At 47.5% G+C, this 22,642-nt stretch overlaps 1 protein-coding gene across 8 annotated transcripts in view; it reads right to left on the bottom strand.

Annotated features, from left to right (window-relative positions):
* Nucleotides 1-22,642, bottom strand: part of MVB12B (multivesicular body subunit 12B) — a 194,289-nt gene that overhangs the window by 42,222 nt on the left and 129,425 nt on the right. The window contains exons 8-9 of one of the 8 annotated variants that reach the window (XM_055541175.1): nt 17,022-17,119; nt 15,500-16,601 (exon numbers count right to left, since the gene is read on the bottom strand). The exons of 4 other annotated variants lie outside the window; for them this stretch is intronic. In XM_055541175.1, the coding sequence (XP_055397150.1) occupies nt 17,043-17,119 (77 nt within the window). In that variant the 3' untranslated portion in view covers nt 15,500-16,601; nt 17,022-17,042. 3 more of the 8 variants (XR_008700588.1, XM_055541177.1, XM_055541170.1) reach the window with 3 other exon arrangements.

Genomic DNA, 22,642 nt, shown 5'->3' with positions numbered 1-22,642 from the left:
AGTCAGGAAGGGTGAGCACCAGGATGGAAGGTACGCTGAGTCGAGGCTGTGAAGTGGCCAGCACAGGGTGGGCAGTGGTGATGGTGGGGGCGGTCCCCACAGGGTCTTCTGAGCACTTGCCCCAGGGATATAACACTTGTGGCCAAGACACATCCACCCCAGGGATCTTTGGAGCTGGCTTCAGTGCAGGACTCCTCGAGTTATTCCTTTACGTGAACTCTTCAATTGTTTCCTCAAGTTTAAAGGTTGATATCCAAAGGTCTTAGCCCAGGCCCTGGCAAGCTGATCCCAACCTAGCTTTGCAGTCTCCCCCACCGGCTCCGTACACCTTGAGATCTAATTACTGTAACCTGTTTGCCACTTCTGACCAAGCCAGGCCTTTTGTTTACCATGCACCCGTCTCCTTGCTCTGTGCTCTGCCTGGAGAGCCCATTCCTGCCTGCGAACCCCCAAACCGGCTGAAGGTTACCCCTCTGGGTCACCTTCTGAGCTGTCACTCGTTGGAATCAATGGCCTTGTTCCCAGTACTACTCTGCTCCCGTAATCCCCCCCAGTGCCTTTCCCCAGATCACAAGCTCCCTGCTAGCCCGGGGCCTGCAAGGACGTGGCAACCCTGGATAAACGAGGGAAGGCCAGCGTTCCCGAAGGAAGCTGTGTTTCCAGATGAGAATTCTCTAGTAGGACTCTACGAAAAGGGACATTCTAATTCCTTTTCTTCTGATTCCACAATCAATGAGTAAGCTGTTAATTAACTGTTTATTTGCCCAAGTACTTTAATGATAAGACAACAGGCTAGAGCATCACACAGCTGGAAAGGTATACGTTATAAATTTTAAGATTTGGAAAGAGACTGCCCACAGGTTAAAGGGAAATGGAACAAAATGTGATCCTCTGGCTCCACAGCACACAGATCTCCTGATCTTGAGTAGTGGGATCACGTTCATCAGGGCCTGGGCACCCCTGAGTGCAGGGGAGAACTCAGGATGAGCACCCTGGAGCCACGGCCTGAGCCATGAAGGGGCAGCCACCCCGGAGGCCCCAAGTTTCATCCTCCCCAAGCCGCCGGGTGATTCCAAAAGCCCAGGCACAGTGACGGACAGACACGGACCAAATGACGCGGGAAGTCTGGCAGCAATCGAAATCCAACCTGTTTAAGTAAGACTGCACTGCCGTGTGCCTTTGAACCAGGTCATAACTTTATAATAAAACTTAATTTGAAGAGAGGAAAAAAAACAAACCATTTCTCTGTCTTGCATTTTTCTCAAACACTGGAATTCCCAGTTAAAAACCGAAGGCCTGGCCTTCCTCCCCCTCACGTAGCCAGACTTGCAGCTTCTGGCTGAGGTGGGCAGGCTGCTGGTGCCCACGGAGAGTGTGCAATGACAGATGACAAAGTTGCACTCCGTAGCAGGCACGGGACACAGGCGTGCCCATCGACCTGCCCAGGGGCGCCTTTCCAACCAGTGGGACGTTCAAGGGGCTCTTCCCTGGAAACGGCTTCTCATGAGAGCCATGTATCACATGCCCCAAACTCAGCTCTGGCGGACAAGCTCCCAGGACCACGGTGATGTCAGAAAAAGGAGCAGCCAGAGACAAAACTGATGCCTAGGCTGACACCCGCTTTCATCTGGAATACTGGGGAGTGTCTCTGAAGTACAATGCCACCAAGTGCTCAGATTTCAGATTTAATATTAACCTTTAAAGGGCATGTCACAGAAATGTACTCTCTGAATACAGGTTGTGAGCTCACTTTGTAAGTCGATCACGAAAGCTGCGTGTGAGGCTGCCACCCGTCTCCGACTGCATCTGTCAGGGGCGTCTCCCTCTACCTGACAGTAATTCTAACCGAACCCAGCAGTCCCATGGACGAACAATTCACCACGGTTTGAGCTCAACCGTAAGGTTTAATAATAGAGCCCTGCTCATACTGCGCTCATTTCTAGAGCTGATGAACTTTCAGAGGCAACACAAGTTGAAATAATGAGTGCAGAGATGACAAAGAATTTTAATCCAAGGTTCTTTGAACTATCTGGTATAATAAGTACTTGTTCCTTTCTACAATGGGCACACAGAAAGAGAAATCTAAATAATAATTGCTGTAATTATCTTGAAAAACATGCAGAGATTAATGGTGATTATGAAAATCTGTATAATTGTTCTCTGAAATCATCACTGATGAAGTGGTATCTTGAAACGGCCGCAGAGGAGAACTTTTTTAACACCAAACGAACTCCGTGTGGGCATGGCAACATGACACTTTGGCTTTCTCCTGTTAAAACGTTACCCTGTGTTTATGAAATTGTTTTTCATCGTTTCCAAATACCCTGGCCTGCGTTTTAACTCTTCAGACCAGTGCCCTGAAAAGGTTCCAAGACGCCCTTAATGGGATGTGTGGTGTCATTGTGGTTCAAAGCCCCAAGTTCAACTTGTTATTTATTCAAATAATTAATTACTCTTGTATCCATCGAGCAGTTTGTCATGACACATTAATGACTTGATAGACTTCTATGAACTGGTGAACACAGAACAGCAGAGCGTTTTTATCGTCATTTAATTTTAAAACGATCCTGTGTGAAATTATCTAGTCGTGAGTGATGGAAGCATAAAGAACAGAGTCAGCAAAGCCCCTTTTGGATCATTGCTTTATTAATGGTAACGTCAGGGAAATGAAAAATGCTAACATTGTCATATTCTGCTGTCGGGGCGGGGGGAGATGAATGGCTGGGGGAGTGGGTGAGGGCGCCGAGCACTCCCTGCCAAGTGCACGAGTCCCTCCAGGCACCAGGCGGGGCAGGCCTTGCACGCCCACACCCACCGACTCCGCAAAACCACCTCCACGCCAGGGCTCCCTTCTGAGTTTATGGCTCTCGACGTCTGTTGTACTTTCAGTGTGTGGTCTTTTGTTTTTAAATTTGAATTTTCTGCTAGTGATATAAGGAACCCTCACAAAAGCATTTCGCTTTATTGCTTTGAACATTAAATGTTATTAATCCAATAGAAAAATGTTAAAGATATTGCTGTCACCTTTAAATGTGAAATGATATCAGGCGCTAAAGAAATGCTAGGTTAGGAGAAAAGATGCTCCCTTAGTTTCTTTTGAGCCTTGAGATAACTGTGCTGGGCTGATGAGAAGATAATATTTCTACAGGGCTCACAGCACAACATCTGCTTAAAAGACATTTCCTGTTCAGCTATGCTTTTTTTTTTTTTCTTTTTTTAAATATATAGTGAAAACTGTTTCTCAGTTGCTTTAATTACAAACTTGGGAATCTATGCAAACTACTCCCCAGCAGTATGATTCACAGATAAGAGACAGCAATCCCCGAAGAGCTGCAGTGCTGCCTGGGGACGGGAATCGCTCGCTACATGCAGCTGAGCCCACGAGGGGACCACAGTGGAGGCCACAGGCACTGTCCTGACCTCCTCCGAGAGAGAAGCAAGCAAGGGTGGATCTGCTTCCCTCTTGCCTAGAGAGAGCTTCCTGTTTCATTTTCCCAATCCTGGGGAAAGGCTCTACCACTCCCTATCTCTCACTCCTACCTGGGGGTCGCCTAGAGCCACAGGACCCTGCTCTTTCCTTCATTCTTTTAAATTCCACTGTCCTTACGCACCTTGAGTCCAAAGTCCTTTAAATCCAAAGAGGGTGGTGGTGGCGGTTCAATCTCAATTGAATTGCCCTGTGCCAGGCCCTGGTCTGGGTGCTTCCCGTATGTCAACTGATTTCTCATGACAATCCCATGAGGTTATGTGTTATTATTATTAAATCACAGGAAGTGTAGCAAAAGCGGACTGTCCAGGGCACCTAGCGGAACAGCTGAAAACACGGCTGGTGGGAGCTGAAACGGGTGTTAGGACTCTGAGGATAAAGTCAAAGGACACACAGGAAAGGTCCAAGCCAGCAGGCTGGTGGCCTGTCTGTGGAAAGGCCTACTTTTTCAGGTGAAGATACGTGGGTCAGGGTCTCATGATTTTCACAGCAAGGTGGCCACAGAGCCAGAGCGCAGGTCCAGGTTGCCTAAGACCCCAGGGCACCTCCTCCCACATCCTGCCTTGTTTTGCAGTAAGCGCTGGTCCCACGTGGCGAGCAGGGCTTCTTTTTGCCCTCTCAGGGCAGTTTTGGAGCGGAGTCACACAAGCAAACATGGCTTGATGGAACTTGCCCAGGTTTAGAGGCTGCGAGGGGTACCACAGATTTATGTGGGGGAGTGCCAGGGGGTCCTTGGGGACGCAGGCAGGCAACCTCCAGAGCAGCTGACTGAGCTCCAAGAGATCGCAGACGCCCCAGGCAGGAAACACAAGTGGTTTTCATAGGAGCCCTAATGGAGAGTCCAGGCAGATGATCCCGACCGCCAGGGACACTGCTGCTCACCCAGGGCACCAGCTCATGCTCTTGGCCACGCACGCCCTCTCTCTAAAGAGCAAACGACATCCCATGAGAAGACAAGGGGCACCCTCATGGGCAACATACTGGTCCAGACTGGTGGGGGGGGAGAGGCAGTGTGGGAGGGCTTTAAAGACTGTGTCTTCAGAGCTGGCCCCAGACTCTCCAACAGCAGGTTCTCAGACTTCCAGGTATGTCAGAATGGCCTGGGGTGCTCATTAAAACTGCAGCTTCCTAGCCCCAAACCTCCAGAGACCAGCTCAGGAACCTAGAGACAATGGCAACAGGAGCAACTCCTCTCTGGGCTTGGATCCAGAGAGTGCTTCGCTGAGGGTTTCATGGGTGTAGCTCCGTGAAGCTTTTCTGCATGAGCAAGGCTCTCCGTTATCCATAAGGACTAACGGTGTCAGGGGGCGGGGGGTGGTCAGCACTGGCCACAGCGGTCACTTGGAGAAAGCTGTCACAACCCTGTGAGGCAGATGGGATCACTCTGTCCTATGTCTGCGAGAAGCAAGAGAGCCCTGCTTCCAGTCGAAAGGGGAAGGCAGCACCGTCACCCACATTTAGCTCAGAAGACCGGCCTCTTGACACTCCTGTAAAATTTGGTGTCAAGTAACACCAGTGCCAAAGTATAATCAGAGACTCTGTTCACTAATGGATTATTCAGTATGGTGTTGTTCAGTAGTTGAGTTGTGTCCCACTCTTTGCCACCCCATGGACTGCCACACGCCAGGCTTCTCTGTCTTTCACCATCTCCTAGAGTCTGCTCAAACTCATGTCCATTGAGTCAGTGATTGTATGTAACCATCTCATTCTCTGCCACCCTGTTCTTCTTTTGCCTTCAGTCTTTCCCAGCATCAGGGTCTTTTCCAGTGAGTCAGCTGTTTGCATGGAGCTTCAGCATCAGTCCTTCCAATGAATATTCAGGGTTGATTTCCTTTTGGATGGCTCATAGCTTCACTGGGTTACCCAGGTCCCTTTGCCACGACAAGGCTGTGATCCATAAGGGAGATTATTTGTTATGCTGTAATCTAACTCTGGGAGTCTCTTTGGTTCAGACCCTCTGTGGACTGAGCCTCTAAAACTCACAAGCGAGAAGGAACTCAGGACAGTCCTTGGTTTCTCTGTCTCTGTATCTCTCTGTACTCAGATTTCTGAGTACTCAGGGTTTCTACGGCTTTTACCTTCAATATCAGGAAAAAGAGATTCACGTCACTTGTGGCTGTCTTTCTGGATTCCAGACCGAAGGCTTTTCTCTGTCTACCTCACTCAAAGTGAACTCGGCACACTCTGAAGTCAAGGAACTCAGCTCTCACTTGCTCACGTGAGACTCAAGCTTCCTCCTTAAACCCCTCTGGGCTTCTCTTGAGTGAGGACTTCCAGAAGCTTGAAAATCTGCCCTGGAGTTTTTAAAGGAATCTTTTTGTCAGGACAAAGTGTGAAAGCCCACACTTCAGTAGGAACAAAGGGCTCAAAAAGATACACCTAAGTGATGTCTCCACTGGGAGGACTTCAGGGCTGTGGAGGTAATAACGGAGGAGGAAAAACTGCAGGCCAGGAGCAGGTAATCTTCAGGAAACGCAGGTCAGGGCTTCCCCGGTGACTAAGTGGTAAAGGAATCCGCCTGCCAGTGCAGGCGGCATGGCTTCCATCGCTGGTCCAGGAAGATCCCCCACGCTGCGGAGCAACTAAGCCCGTGAGCCGCAACGATTAAGCCTGTGCTCTAGAGCCCGGGAGCTGCGACGACTGAGCCCACGGGCCACAAGTACTGCGGCTCTCATGCCCTAGAGCCAGTGCTCCTCGACAAGAGAAGCCAATGCAACGAGAAGCCCGCACACGGCAACTAGAGAGGAGCTCCTGCTCTCCGCAACTAGAGAAAACACCTGTGTAGCAATGAAGACCCACCACAGCCCAAAATAAATAACTAAATAAAAGTGAAAAAAAAAAAAAAAGAAAGAAAACAAAGAAAAGCAGGTCAGTAGGAAACCAGGGGCCTGTTCTTAAGAATACATTTCTTTCAAGTCCCAGGGAAGGGGTAATATTACATGAACTTAAAAAAAAAACAAAAAACAGACCCCACAGGGGAACAGAAATCCTGCAGGTGGGCACAGCTCTAGGCCAGTGGGGAGGGACAGATAGGCCAGGCCAGGGAGCACTCACTGGAGTCTGAGCAGCTCCAGGTGGACGCCCGCAGGGCCTCGTAACTGGCCTCTGGGCCCCATACCCAGGATTTCCTTTAGTCTCCACCCTGTGCCCATGAGGCTGATCCTGGCCCAGTTTCACCAGGATGACACTGGGCTCAGAGAGGGTTACTGGCTTGCTCAGTGTGACCAGCAGGCTAATAACAAAGTCGAGTGTTGGATACGGGTCTCTTGACTGCTGTGTAATCATTTATTGGTTCAGTGGAAGAACCATTTGAGCAGAGGCCTGGAAGAAACTCCGAATCCAAAATCAAAGGCCGCCTTTCAGTGAGAGAAAATTCAGGGCCCTGGGGACTCCAAGGACACAAATCATTAACAGTCTGCTTGGGGAGGGGTGAGGAGGGTGGCTTCCCTGGTGGCTCAGCTGGTAAAGAATCCGCCTGCAAGGTGGGAGACCTGGGTTTTATCCCTGGGTTGGGAAGATCCCCTGGAGAAGGGAAAAGGCTACCCACTCCAGTATTCTGGCCTGAAGAATTCCGTGGCCAGAACAGCTATACACCCCATGCGGGTCACAGAGAGTTGGACACGACTGAGCGCCTTTCACTTTCAGACTTCAGTTCTTATTGTGAAAGAGTTTCCAAATCATCTTCTGACAGATGCACTTTGAAAGCACACCTCTTTTGCTTGTTTTTATCGTTTAGGTTTTGGTGGAGAGCGAACCGGCGTCCGCCGGTTGGGGCTCACAGCTTGATGCTCGTCCAGGCTGTTGGACCAGCACCAAGCTGTGACTTCATTTACACAGAGGGTTGTGAAAACACCAGGTGGTGTTACTGGTTCTGCCTGTAAAGGCCCAGGTGGCCAGGGGCGAGGGGCGCCCCTCCAGCACACCTCTTCCCTCTGAGGCAAGAGGCAACACCACCCTGTTTCCGAGGTCATCTGCGGTGTGACCGGAAGTGGAGAGGGAGCTGTCCTTGCCCCTGAAACAGCCTCCCCTTCGGTACTTGGTACTCAAGGCTCGGACTCCTGGTGTCTGCTATCCGCGGAAACCCTGCAGGCCGTGATGTGAAGCAACTGCTCATTTTGCTGCGGCACCACTGGGATTTCATGAGTAGGGGCATCTGGTCACCAAGGAAGCCCATCAGATACTCTGCACCTGAATCGCAGCCCAACTGGGCTACTCCAAGCTTCTCTCCTGCAAAAGCAGTAACTTTCTTTATGTTAAAAAATTGACCCCAACCAAGAGCCAACCGCTGGTGCTGGAAGGGAAAGGGGAGTCAAAAAGGGCTAAGACGGTGAAGGGGGCGTCGCTGGGGTGAGAGGCGGAGCACGGGGTCAATCACAGAGCGGGATGGGAGGTGGGGCAGGGGCACCGCTGGCCTGGGGCGCGGCGGGGCACTGAGCACATGAGGACAGCTCGCCAAGGGACGGAGGGCGACCCTGGGCAACAGCGAAGACCTAACTGCCCTGCGGTGTGAGGACGTTCACAGAAAGTACAGATTCTCGAGGTGGTTCCGGAGAAAGCAGGGACCCGGGAACACCTCCAAGACTAAAGGCAGCTTGAGAATTTTCAGAGGCCTTTCTGTCTCTTCTGTGTTTTACAAGCGGGTGTTAGAGAGGGGGCTCCGGGCAGACGTGGCTGTTGGTGAAGCCTCATTACCAGGCTTGAGGGCCGAGGAGTCGGTGCAGACGAAACTGGCCTCTGTTGTAAGAAAATACCATCCCTGACCTAATATCCTGGAGCAGAGGAAGCTTCCTAGTCTGAGGAGGCTTCACAACAGCAGCTCCTGGGGCTCCGTAGCCGTCTTTATTTCTCTGGCTGCACTGTGTGGCTTGCCGGATCTTAGTTTCCCAGCCAGGGACAGAACTCTGGCCCCCGCAGCAAAAGCACAGAGTCCTATCCACTGGACTGCCACAGAAGTCCCTCTGCGGCTGTCTTTGGATTCACACTATTGCTTTGAACGTCCTGATCTGGGGGCGTGGGAAGGGGCGAAACGGGAACCCGGGCCAAGTACACCAATAGCCTCATCAGCAAAAGCCTGGGTCTTGGCCCAATTCTTTTTTACATAAATAAAACCCACAGTTAAAATTATTACGAACGGTGATGTAATATACGGAGGAATTTATTTAAATGACAAAATTTATTTAAAAAACTTTATAAATGATGTCAACTTTTATTTATAGAATCGTTGCTTCTACAGGCTCAACAAAACGTTTCACTTTTACGTTGCCAGGCTTTTGTGGGAGAAATTATGGGCTAAAGAGCTGTTTTCAAATCTGGGGAATATCTTTCAGGGAGTCATTCCCTGAAAACATGTGTGGTCTGATTACTGTATTCGGAAGAGATGTTTAAGATGGCCTATCAAAGTTTACTGTTCTGGAATCACCCATGACACCAAAAACCCAAGGTGAGGGCGTCAGGGACACAGAAATCCACCCTCACCCCAATTATTTAGCTGGGTCTCTGTGGGGCTAAAGACATGCAGGGGTTAAAATCAACCATGCCCACACTCCACCCACCGAAAACTTACTCCCACTCTCAGATGGGAAGTGCTGTGAGCTGCAGCCAGGGCCACCACCCGTTCTGCCCAGCACTGGACCCCAGAGCTGTCTCAGTTACACAGACCGGGGTTCATGGCAGTGAGCTGTGAACAGCGCCCAAACACAAAATAATTCTTCCAGTAATAAAAAGAAAAAAGAAAAGAAAATGATCAATTTTGCCCCGTGAGGCTCTAGCTGAACAGAAACCAGTCTGGGGACACCAGGAAGAGGCTGGGGCGAAGCCCCACGTGGCGGCAGTGAGGTAGCTGGTTTAACATTTAAGGGAACAAAGTGGGGGCGGTCTCGGAACCTTTGTAGTTAAGAGGACCGAGGGCAGAGCAAACGCGTTTTAACAGCCAAACTCCTCCTTTCACACATGTGTAAAACCTCTGGAATTTCACTGGAAAAACTATTTCAAAAGGGATCTTTGAAGTCTGAAAGTAAAAGCAGAAGGGCAAGGCCCTGGTACAGAGAGATGGTTTCAAATTGCTGAGGGACTGAGGCAAGGCGCTAACGGGCGGCGGGTGGCACCAGATCATAGCTACAGGCCTGCATGTCTGCCTCTGACCCCTGGTTTCACCGTGTCGCCTTCTGGCTTAGAGTTTCCCTGATGGCACAAAAGACATTGGTTTTCTCTCTCTCACTTTGCCCTCTTGGGGCCTGGAGAACCCTCAGCCCAGGTCTGGATCGTGGCAGGACGGGTGATGCTGACGACACGGGCAGGAGCCAGGACCGGGCACACGTGTCCCCGGAGGAGAGCCGCCGCCTGGGCTGCCTTCTCCGCCGTTTGCGGCCCAGAATCAAGCAGAATGACCGCTGCGGAGCAGCCATTCTGGGCTTGATAAACCACTGGCTGAAAGGCCGACACCCAACAGCAGGCACAAAGCAAACTCTACCCGAGAGCCCTGGGTGTGTGTTGGTGCGCACCTGCGTGTGTGTGCAGCCACACGGATGTGCTAGTGCATATCCTGTACACTGTAAGGGCACACGCAGTGTGAAGACCCGCCAGGGTACTCGGCAACCTCTCTCCTTCCTCCATCTTCCAGAGGGGAGAAAAGGCACCTCGTTTTGAATGCCTGAAGAAGGCTTTCACCAGCTGCCCCTGCTTCTGTGTGCACTCGGGCTGCTGGGAACGGGCTTTTCCTACAAGCATCACCTGCGCAGTAAAGAGGGTAAAGCGTGTGACTCATCGCCGCCGAGCCTGGGACATTCCAGGTGGTCCTTGTCAGCCAACCGGCCTGAAATTTACACAGAGACTGGGCACACAGCTCTCGACTCATCACGGTTCACCGAATCGGCTCTTTACATTCTACCTGGCTTTTCACGGCTCACCTGTGACCAGAGGCTATGAGTTCCGGGGCATCTTTAAAGCTCAATTGGAAAGATAAATAAATCCTTTTGAAGGACACGCATTCTGGGTACCCAGCCTGGCCCTGAGGGTTTTCTCTTTCCGCCTCTGTAAGGCAGGGACGAGGGCAGTCAGACCTGGAGCTACACTGGTCCCCTCTCACTCTTTTCCCTGCTCCCCCAGAATGTGTGAACTCCTGTTGGGGATGTGGCTTGACTGAACCCCCCTCTGAGAGTCCTGCCACGGCCTGGCACCCAGGGCTCCTCCTCAGAGCACTGCGGGGCCTGTGGGTACAGCCACCCCTCAGGGTTGTCCCCCAGCAGGGCCACCGGTGTCCCCTCCTCACTGCGCCCACTTTCTGCTCCTGCTGTGAGCCAGGCATTTATCTCGAAGCACCACTGTCTTCTCTGAGAAGGCTTTTCGTGCCTCCATTTCTGTTTCTACAGCTGAGGAAACTGAGGCCCAGATGGCCTGCCTCCTGATCATGGTTTGGGGTGAAGGGCGGACCTGGGGGAGGCTTGGGCCCCAGGCCCCCTGCTCCTCCTCTGACCCCTGCCCTTCCAGTGATGCAAAGATGTCACCACTGAGGAGCCGGGTCACTACCTGGGCTGGAGCAGACATCTCTGCCCGGCCCTGCCACGGCTTGTCACCCCGGGGCCTTGTCACTGGGGTAGGAGGACCTGATGGCCTGGACACCCTGCCTTACTGTCTCTGGTCTCAGGCTGAGGAGAGCAGCTGGTCGGCACCCACAGGATCCCGCAGCAGTGACCAGCAGTCCCAGCCCTCAGTAAGGGGCCAGGGACCTCTTACCCTCCACCACATGCTGGACGCTAGAGTGTGGAGGTGAAGAGTAGCTGTGGACCCACCCTGCCAGAGCTGTGTGACTGTGGGTAAGTTAACTAACCTCTGAGCTTACATTTCTGCATCTGTAAGCTGGGATTAAGGATACCTATGCCCCACTCCAGGACACTGCCGCAGAAGTATAAATGCTACAGACACAAGGCATCACTTGAGAGTTTGCTTGGGTTTCTTCTAAACTCATTTAATTTTGTGGGTCTTGGATGTTGAGCTTTTGGTTTTGATTTTTTGTTTCAGTCCCTCTTGAAGATGGCAAACAATGGGCTGAGACAGAAAATTGAAATTGAGCTTAATGTTTAAAATTTACAGAACTTGATGAGTTTGGAGGAAATTCAAGTAGACTCTCAGGTGATGTTTTGTAAGTTTGTAGCATTTATACTTCTACAAGCCTCAGAGCTTTGAATTGCACAGAGATTTCAGGAGGATATCCTGTATCTTTATAGACCTGGCCGGCTCTTTTTAAAATAGTCTTTTGCCTGGGTGGGCTGTTTATCTGCTTGAGCACCGAAGTTTGTTTCTTCTAGATTTGGTAAAAGAATTAGGAACAGTAGCATTAATTCTCCTGTAATAAATTGAAAGGAACTGGACTCCAATAGTACTCTGGCCAGGAAAATACCATGGACGGAGGAGCCTGGTAGGCTGCAGTCCATGGGGTCGCTAGGAGTCAGACACGACTTCACTTTTATGCATTGGAGAAGGAAATGGCAACCCACTCCAGTGTTCTTGCCTGGAGAATCCCAGGGATGGGGGAGCCTGGTGGGCTGCCGTCTCTGGGGTCGCACAGTCGGACACAACTGAAGTGACTTAGCAGCAGCAGCAGCAGCGTGCCCCTTAGGGCTATTATGAATAGAGAAACGGTTTGGGTAAAGCGCCCAGAACAGGGGCCAGCACTTCATCAATGCCAGGTATTGGCTCTTGTTGTTATTAGTCGCCTCTAAACATGAAGGAAAACGACCAATGTCTGTTGGGGAAACGCTCTGTCTCCATGCTTTCCCCCCAACCCTACCAAAAATCAGTTTCCTGTAAATAATCCCCACACAGGAAGGGAGCTGGATGGGGTAGGGGGGGGGGGTCCCTGCTCCACGAGGCCGCTGTGACATGACAAATAAACTGCAGGCTGACAATGTCTCTAAGACATATTGGAGTTTACTTTGTCGTTTGGGCTTGCCATCTGTGCTACCCCGACGGGGCCGGCTTCCCAGGCTGCTCTGGGAGCCCACGGGAGGGCCCACCAGTCCCTGGACAGAACTGCAAGCTCAGCAGGCCATCAGTTACGCTGCCTAATGAGAGGAGATGGAATTTCCCCAGCCGCTCCCTGGAAGCCAGGCCTTCCTTCCCAGGGAGGGTTGGGGTCCTGGCGCTGCACGAGGCGGGTTACCGCAGTGCTCGTCACCTGGTGACCGCCCTGCCCGTGCCGCTCTGCCCCTGCTGTGCTGTGGCGCTGGAGTGGGGGGATATTAACTTGACCACAGAGCCTTCACGGTCAACTCAGTCGCTGTACACATCAGGACGCTGAGGGTACAAAGACTGACGAGGCCAAGCACTTCCCCATGGAGCATCCCGTCCAGGAAACAAAAAAGAAACTTGAAACCAAGAGGAGATGGTCAAAAGCCGTGACAGAATTCCGTGGAAGGCGCCATGGACACACCCAGGTGCGTGGTCATGGTTTACTGTGTGACCTTGGGGAAAACCGGCTAACCTCTCTGAACCTCTGTTCCTCATGTATAAAATGGGAAAAACAGTTTAATAAATCCCTGTGGTGAAAGCAATTCCACTCAATGCACATTATTATTCCTAAAACCAAGCAGAAGCATGCCACACGCTCCTCTGTGGGAAGGCTGGTCTGGGGAGAACAAGGCAGACCCTTCTCAGTATGAATGATGATACAGCAGCCATCTCAGCCTGGGTACAGCTGCCCACAGGGCTCAGGGTTTCCTGGGCCTAGGTCAGCCCTTCCAGGTTCAGGAATTTCTGGGGTCTCTGGGCAGGAAAGGTAGCAAGTGCCTAAATCTGCCCCAATTACAGGCCGTCCTTACTCTTAGCCATGAAGGGTGAGTCTCTGCCTTCCTGTGGAGATAAGCCTTAGCGAGGAGGCACCTGGGCACATCTAGTCTCATCTGAAACCACGCTAGTGACAGGAAGCCAGGGAGGCCGTGCTCTCATCAACCACACCTGGCCCCCAGGCTGGATGCGCCCCCCCCAACCCCCGCCCCAGCCAGGGGTTTCTGAGTAACTGCTTGTTGAATGAGCACACGGCCTCATGAATACTCATGGCTTAAGTCTGTCAGCCTCATGAACTGAGGGAGCAGGACTGTGCTCTCTGGGGCTGTTCCCGCCCACCAGGCTCGCTCTGTGGATGTGGCACTATGGGCCTTCTTCAGTGACATCCCCACAAGCTAATGCACCCACAGTCTGATCTGAACATTTCTGGAACCGGGTTACAGCAATGTCTGTGTGGGTGGCCACACTCTGAGCACCCACCCACTGGCCCCAGGCTCTGCCAGGCACTGTACGTGTCATCAACCATGCCTGGCCCCCACGCTGAATGTCACCGCCCGCCCCCTACCCCGGCCAGGAGTTTCTGAGTAACTGCTTGTTGAACGAGCATATGGCCTTGTGAATACTCATGGCCTGAGTCTGACATGGGTGCGGGGAGCCTTGTGAGTCCAAGTGAGAGCGGCTGTAAGATACTAGACGGCGGGGGTTTCCAAAGCCACTGCTCCCCCCTATGCCCCCTGCCTAGTGTTCTTGTGCATGTGTCACTGAAGTATTGGAATGGAATGTGCATGGCTTATGTGCAGCACTGCCAGTGATTAAAGTTTCAGAGCAAGGGCCTCGGCGTAATTTCTGAAAGGTGAAATAGCTGGTGTTTCATGATGCACTCTAAGAACAAAACAGTCCAGTAGCAGCAATCAGCCCCTGTGGTAACAAGGGAACTATGTGGCAAAGACAGACTGAGCAGGGATGGACTGGGTACCACGTGCCAGGGTTGGGAGACTCACAGAACAGAGCTCCTGTCCTCAGGGAGTGGGCCAAGCCTATGCAAGGCAGCTGGCATGCATGTGAAGGGCAGTTGAGAGACTGTGCTCACATACAGGTACAAAGGCGGGCTGGATGCACTTGCAGAAGGAACCAGAGGGCAACAGGGATCACCAAGGATGAATGGTCTCTGGGAACAACTGCGGCTGGAGTGCAGGACGGGGCTGGTGAAGATGTGGAGGGGACAGGAAGGCTCTCTGGGGCAGGAGGAAGCCCCAAGCAAGGCCTGTGTGGGCAGCACCCTGAGAAGCCTCACTCAGCCAGAGCACAGGGAGGGGTGACCCACAGCTACAGGGCCCCTGCAAATCACTTGAGAGCCAACATGGGACAAGAACATTATAGAACTTGAGGCCCCAAACACAAATGGAACAAAAAGGTGGAATTTTATTTTGATGAAAGGTAAAACACACATCATATGAAATGCGGGGCTGGATGAAGCACAAGCTGGAATCAAGAGTGCCAGCAGAAATACCAACAACCTCAGATATGCAGATGATACAACATTAAGGGCAGAAAGTGAAGAGGAACTAAAAAGCCTCTGATGAAGGTGAAAGGGGGGAGTGAAAAAGCTGGCTTAAAACTGAACATTCAAAAGACAAAGATCATGGAATCTGGTCCCATCACCTTCATGGAAAATAGGTGGGGAAACAATGGACACAGTGACAGATTTCATTTTCTTGGGCTCCAAAATCACTGCAGATCGTGACTGTAGCCATGAAATTAAAAGACACTTGCTCCTTGGAAGAAAAGTTATGACAAACTTAGCATATTAAAAAGCAGAGGCATCTCTGCCAACAAAGGTCTGTATAGTTAAAGCTATGGTTTTTCCAATAGTCATGTGCAGATGTGAGAGTTGGACCATAAAGAAGGCTAAGTGCCAAAGAATTGATGGTTTCAAACTGTGGTGCTGGAGAAGACTCTTGAGAATCCCTTGGATTGCCAGGAGATACAACCAGTCAATTCTAAAGGAAATCAACCCTGAATATTCATTGGAAGGACTGATGCTGAAGCTGAAGCTCCAATACTTTAGCCACCTGATGTAGAGAGTGTACTCACTGGAAAAGACCCTGATGCTGGGAAAGACTGAGGGCAAGAGGAGAAGGGGGTGAGATAGGATGAGATGGTTGGATGGCATCACTGGTTCAATGGACAAGAGTTTGAGCAAACTCTGAGCAATGGTGAAGGACAGGGAAGCCTGGCGTGCTGCAGTCCATGGGGTCGCAGAGAGTCGGACGCGACTTAGTGACTGAACAACAACAAAACACACAATCGTAAACCTTCGTGGCCCGAATAACATTATGTTGAAACAAACAAAACCAATGATTAAAATGATAATGACACAAGAAGAAATGTAAAAAACAATGAGGGTTACCATCTTGGGTCAAATATGATGAACAAATGTATATGTGCACGTGGATATGGACCCATTCCTCCTAGTTGATCAAAGAATGGTAGAGTGTGTGTGAGATACTGTGCCTCACAGAAAGAAAACACAGCTCAAGTGTCAACAGAACATTTACTAAAACTGATCATGTGCTAGAAGACAGAGAAAGATCCAATTACATGAAAAAAATTACAGAGGTCACATTCTCTGAACACCATGCGATAAAATTAGAAACTAATTCAACAAAATCCAATCACTCAGAAAAAAAAGTTTTCTAACCACTTGAGTCAAAGAGGCAATGAAACTAAAATTATTATGTATTTATAAATATGAGTACTACATATGAGACTGCCATCAAAGTAACACACAAGAATATTTATATAGCTTTGAACACTTTTCACTGAAAATCATTAAGAATTGAAAACAAATAAGGTGATGGTCCAACCCAAGAAGCTACAAAAATCCCAGAATGAGCCAAAAGAAAGTAGTAAAAGGAACTAATAAAAATAAAAGTAAACAATGAAAGGTAACGCAAAAGCCTAATGCCTTTATAAAAAAAATAAAAAACTGGCTGCTTGAAAGATAAATAAAACAAGCCCTTAGTAAGGATAACTAAGAAAAAAGGGAAAAAAAAAAAAAAAAAGCCCAATAGTGATATATATGACCACGGGTATACTACTTTTAAAATCAAAATAAACTCTTAAGCACAATTTTGTACTACTAAACTTTAACACTTATGTGAAAAGCACTGATTTTTCCCAAAGAAAATGTAAATGATAAAATTAAAAAAAAATCTATCATTTGTGAAAGAAACTGAAATTGTGTCCTTTTCCCCAAAGCACCCTTAGCTCCCCCAAATGCTTCCAAGTCCATTTAGTTTTTACAGGGATTTTTTTTTCATTTTCTTTCCCCCTAAGAAAAGAAATTAAAATATACTTATATTTGAAAAAAAAAACAATTTTTAGGTCACACAAAAACAATATCTTAATAAGCATTAAATCCAACTTCACATATACAAAATATACCAAAATTCTAACTTAAATAACAGCAGCTCAAATCTAGTACCATAAATAATGCACCATACTAAAATAAGATTTAGTATGAAATAAATACAGTGATAATTTTCTAAATGATAATCATCAAAATGATTCATATCAATAAATTAAGTGAGAATGAATATAATAATACATTGATAGTTTCTGAAGTTATTTTCATAAGAAATTGAAATTAGTGTCTGAATTAAAAAAAAAAAACAAACAACCCAGGAATATAGAAAGGGAAGAAGTATTCCCTTAGCATAATCAAACTCTCTCTCCTAAATTACTAGCCTACCTTAGCCTTGACTGCAGGACACTAGAAACATCTTCTCTGAGGCTGGAACCAAATAAGAATGCAAGCTACTGCCATTATCATTTGCTGTTCTTGATGTTCTGGCCAATAATACAAAGCAAGAAAAAGAAATGTGGTCTCAATGTTATCAAAGAGACAAAATCATATCTGCAGATGGCAGTGCTGTCTACCGAGAAAACCCAGGTGATGGATTGGAAACTACTGGAAATAACAAGCAAACAGAGAGGGGGCCAGTCACAAGATGAATATTCAAAAGCCAATAGTAGGGACTTCCCTGATGGTCCTGTAACTGGTTAGGAATCTGCATGCCCATGCTGGGGACCCGGGCTCGGGTTCGATCCCTGATTTGGGCAGGTCCCACATGCCAAAAAGCACTAAACCTGTGCGCTATGATGACGGAGCCCACGCTCTAGAGCGCGTAAACCACAACAGAGAGCAGCCCCTGCCCATTGAAACTCAAGAAAGCCCACTAGCAGCAATGGAGACCAGCACAGCCAAAATAAATAAATACATTTTAAAAAGGAAAAAAAAATCTAAAAAAGGTAACCAACAGTAGTTTTTAAAATACATATAAGCAATCCTCAGTTAAAACATCATGGGCAAAGCAATAATAACAACAAATATAAAACCTAGGAATTAAATCATCAGGAAAAAAACTATAATACTTGACTGTGTGATATAAAGGAACATTTGAATGGATGGAGACTCATGTTACATTTCTAGAGGGAACGATCAAGTACTTTAAAGATGATCATTCTCCCAACATTAAGTTGTAATTTTTATATTTTCTTAATTAAAACCTTGAAAGTATTTTCATTGGACTGTAAAGTGATTCCAAATTTCAACTGGATAAAAAATTGAGCTAGAATTACCAGAAACATTCTTAAAATCAACTACAAAGAATAATAAGATAAGATATCAAAACATACACATGAATAATACTTAGTGGTGTGATCTACTCATTAGAATATGCATCCAGGCCAATGAAACAGGATATAAGCCACAAAATCTATCATAGTAGATAATAGGAAGTTAATGTAAGATTGTTTTCAAATGAGTTGGTAAAAAAAAGATTTAATAAGTAGTGCTGTTAAATGTTAGTCACTCAGTTATGTCCAAATTTTTGTGAACCTATGCGCTGTACCTGCCAGGCTCCTCTGTCCTTGGGATTCTCCAGGCAAGTATACTGGAGTGGGTAGCCATTCCCTTCTCCAGGGGATCTTCCTGACTCAGGGTAGTAGAGCTGGGACAAAGGCAAATAATTTTAGGACAACATAATTAGATCCTTATACCATATATCAGAACAATTTCTAGAAGAAATTTAGATTTAAATGTTAAAAAAAAGGAAGGTACCAGAATATATGATAAGATGGAAAAGGCGTTTCAAAAATGTGATGGCAAAAGCACAACAAAAAAAGGAAAAGGAGAATTAAAGGTTAAATCACAAACTGAAAAAAGGCAGTAGTAAGGTGAGAGTCAAAAAAAGACTTTGTTCCTTAAGGAGATGCTGCAGCTCAATAAGCAAAAACTGGACTTCAACAGAAAAGAGGGATGGCTGGCCCAGGAAAGGGCTGGAGGGAACCGCCCCTCACTAACCCAACTTTCAGACTGATAAGGAGTTTGGGAGACAGCAGCCAGTTAGTAAGGTTTCAGGGCAAGAAAGCCTCTTTGTCTGACATGGACTTGTAGAGGGATTCCACCGTTTTGGTGGGCAATCTGCCATTACACATCGAAATGTTTAAAAATGCATACGTGCCCTAAGGAACAAAGATTTGTCTAAAGGAACGCTCACCAAAGTACTACTCTGAGAAGCAAAGATGACGGAAGTATCCAGCCACTGAGGACTGGTCGGAAAACGTGCATTGGATTCAGGAGGGAAGTTGTGCATCTGTTCAACGAGCCCCGAGGAAGACTCTGGAGATGACGAGTCAAAAGGAGTGGACATTCTCAGGAATAAAGAGGAGCTGCTGATACATTCAACAACGTGGACGAATCTCAAAAACATTACACCAGGTGACACATGAAACCACAGTACTGTACGATTCCATGATTGTACGTGAAGCACATGGGTGACTGCCAGGGACTGGCGGGTGGTGCACGCCACGACCGGAAACAGGAACAAGAGAACTCGGGCGGTAATGCGGAAATTCCCTAGCTTACTTCTGGTGGTAGATACATGACATTTATCATGTGATTTGGTATTTGTCAAAATTCAGTAACTGTACACATTATAATTTTAAGAAATACACGATAAACTTAAGGATGAATTTTACTGTATGTAAATTATACCTCAATAAATCTAACCAAAATACCCCATAATGGACAATTAGGTAGAAATATACTTTTATATATAAATATATATGGTGTATAGGGGCTTCCCTGGTAGCTCAGTGGTAAAGAATCTGCCTGCCAAGGCAGGAGACTTGGGTTTGATCCCTGGGTTGGGAAGAGGCCCTGGAGAAAGAAATGGCAACCCACTCCAGTATTCTTGCCTGGGAAATCCCACGGACAGCAGAGCCTGGCAGGCTACAGTCCACAGGGTAGCAAAGAGTCAGACACACTTAGTAACTAATAATCAAGAACAAATACATGGTGTATACCTTAAAATAATTGTTTCTCTGGATAATGGGCTTATGAATGATCTTTATCTTCTTCTGTATGCGCTTATATATTTTCCCATTTTTCTACTTTTATAAATCAGAAAAGTTTGTATCTGTTTTTGATTAAAAAAAAAAAAAAATCAGACATGGATACCAGAACAGCTATCATAAATTGTTCTGGCTAGCAACAAACTGCTTTTTAGGTTCTTACAGGAACCGCTGAGTCCCATCAGCCCTGAGGCAGAACTTTCTGGAGCACCTCTGTTCTAGCCCCTGAGAGGAGCAGGCTCTCAACAGGTGCTCCAAAGGGGTAGTGGGAGGGCTGAGCAGCAACAGGGACCACCTGGCCCCAAAGCCTCATTCTGCAGCTGGGAAAAGTGAAACCCAGGCAAAGGAAGCCGCTTTCTCAGGTTTGGAAGCGGTCAAAATGAGCCTTAAATCCCAGAGAGCAGTGCTATTTCCACCACACTGGAACAGCTGTGCAAATCCCTGAGTGACTCCCCAGCCTTCCCAGGAGAATTTAAGCTCCTGCCAAGCTGAAGATAAGCAACAGACACTCCAGGCCAACGTTTCTCACATGTCAGGAAACTATCCCGTGTCTCAGATTCGCTTGTTTTCTTCCATGTATAATTACTGACTTTATATTTTCCTTTACATCTGAAAACTCACTTAAAATTTTTTAAAATTAAATGTTATTTCATTAAAAATTTTTTTTTCTGAACTACTTTTTTTAAACCCCACAAAGTCACCATTCCTGGGCGTATGATCCTACTTCCCTGTGAAAGGTGGGAGGTCAGGGTTTCCTGGGGAAGAGCAGGCACCCCGCAACTGGACCTGACTGGTCTGGATGCCTTGTCCAAAGGCTTCTGATGTCAGAGCAGAGGCTTCAGAGCCACTGGGTGTCTCTTCCAGGTCTTCTACCCTTGCCCTCTGCTCCAAGAACAGCATGTCTCGGAAGATGGGAGCTGCTCCTTCAGCCCAGGTCCCAGGAAGAGATGACATATGAAGTAGGAACCCCATCGACCTGCACTCCCCAGATTGGAACTTGAGTGGCATACCGAATGGTGGTATGGGAAGCTATGGTGGTTTGGGGGGTTGTTGGTTGACTGCGCCTGCTTTAATCTTATTCTCAACAATACTGTCCGCTGATATGCTATTAGAGTTGAAATAAAAACATCTTAACGGCCACCCACATCTCACACTCCCTCACGGGCACACACCCATCTTCTGGCAAACACTGCTACAGCCTGAAAGAGGGAGCGGCTGGGCACCAGAGGAGATGCAGACAAAGCAGCAGCTCTGAACCGGGGAGACTGCGGCCACACAGATAAAATTCAGAGACCTCTGAAGACTCCCCTAAGAACTGTATGCCGCACCATCAACTTCACAGTTCACCACGCTCATGTGTGTGTAAAACTGCTTTAGGAGTACGCATCAACTGAAAGACAAAGCCAATATCCAGAAATGTTAAGATATACAGGGAAAGAACATCTAAGGTTCAAGGCACATTGGGAAGCATGGGGAAAGCAGAGTTGAGGAGATGACTATGTGGCCAGCTACTTCCCTAAGCAGTGAAGCCTTGTGTTTAATCTTTCTGGTCCTAATCCTTCTTAAAACAAAAACCATTCTGACCATCTAAATATAAAAGGTCCTTATCTACTCTACGACAATTATTTAGATGCTCTGCATAATGGATACTATTCAGCTATCTAGAACTTTCACTCAGCTCTATCATGCTTTAATCATTAATGCTCCACTTGTTTGGCTCAGGTAAATTACATTTGCATATGCAAATGATGTCTAAATACTCTGTACTATTAATGTTATCACTAATTACATAATAATAGTTACCAATTTCCACACGGATCAAACTTACAGTTTTGTAGCTATTAGGGAAATTGTGCTTTGTAATTAAGATAATCCTCATTTCCAGATGCTAATTAACTATATAATAATTAGTCTCATTCACTAATGCAAATTAAGGATTTTCATCTTTATTGATCAAGGAGTTGCTTCTTATCAGTTAAGGAAAGAGAGCCCTGGAAATCTTGCAGAGAAATACTTTTCCCCCCCTCTAAAGGTTACAAGGTAAATCCATTTTTATCAGTCTCATTTGAGAATGCAAATTAGGTCTGATTAATCAAGCCAAAGATAAATGTGCTAGTCTTATTTCAGGACGGAATGTATAGCTTACTGAGTTCATTTCTTTTCCCCTTATAAAGACCCAGATAAACAGAGTCACAAGCAGAAGTCCTCCGAAGGGGAGTAATTCATCTGTGGTCAGGGGAGGACCAGGCCACACGCATGTGTCTCTATAGCACCACCTTTTGTTCCCCCTTCTAGGATCACGGCAGCCTCTCGAAGGAGCTGTGTCCTCATGGGTCAGCCCATAGTGGGAACGAGCGAGGATAGAGTTTTGTGAGTAAATACACAGGAGAGAGGGGAAGCCACATTCGCTTGGATTATTAAGTTTTCTGTGCTCCAAACAGAATACGAACTGGCACCTCCCATCGTGACTAATGAGGGCTGCCTCGGCGAGAACAGAAGGGCTGACAGCCAGCGAGGCCTAGTTGGCAGGCCCCAGCCCAGGCCTCGCCCGCATTCATCATCCGCTAAACCAATCCACCAATTCCGCACCACCATTTGTCATTAATTATGCTAATCAGCACACCATTACTCTCTGATGACACTGTAGCTGTTATTAGCTAGTTATGGCTTTTCAAAAGCACAACTTATTGTGCATGCACGGGCTGTGCACGCATCAGCCTACAGGGAAGAGATGTCCAATTACGAAAAGAAGAAATTTGCTATTATCTTTTTATAACAAACCAATTTAGTAATTAGAAAAGTCTCTGAATTCATAGGTTCTTTTTTTTTTCCCTCCCCTAAAATAATTGAAACAAACAAACAAAAAATGCTTTTCAGTATTTTTCTGAAAGAAAAGGAAACACCAACATGGAGTTTTATTTTTTTCAATATGTTTAAAAGTGGGGCCTGGTAGCA

The sequence above is a fragment of the Bubalus kerabau genome, chromosome 11 (genome assembly GCF_029407905.1).
Source record: "Bubalus kerabau isolate K-KA32 ecotype Philippines breed swamp buffalo chromosome 11, PCC_UOA_SB_1v2, whole genome shotgun sequence".
Taxonomy (NCBI): Eukaryota; Metazoa; Chordata; class Mammalia; order Artiodactyla; family Bovidae; genus Bubalus; species Bubalus kerabau.
The sequence above is the reverse complement of the archived record's forward strand: the minus strand, read 5'-3'. Positions and strand labels throughout refer to the sequence as shown.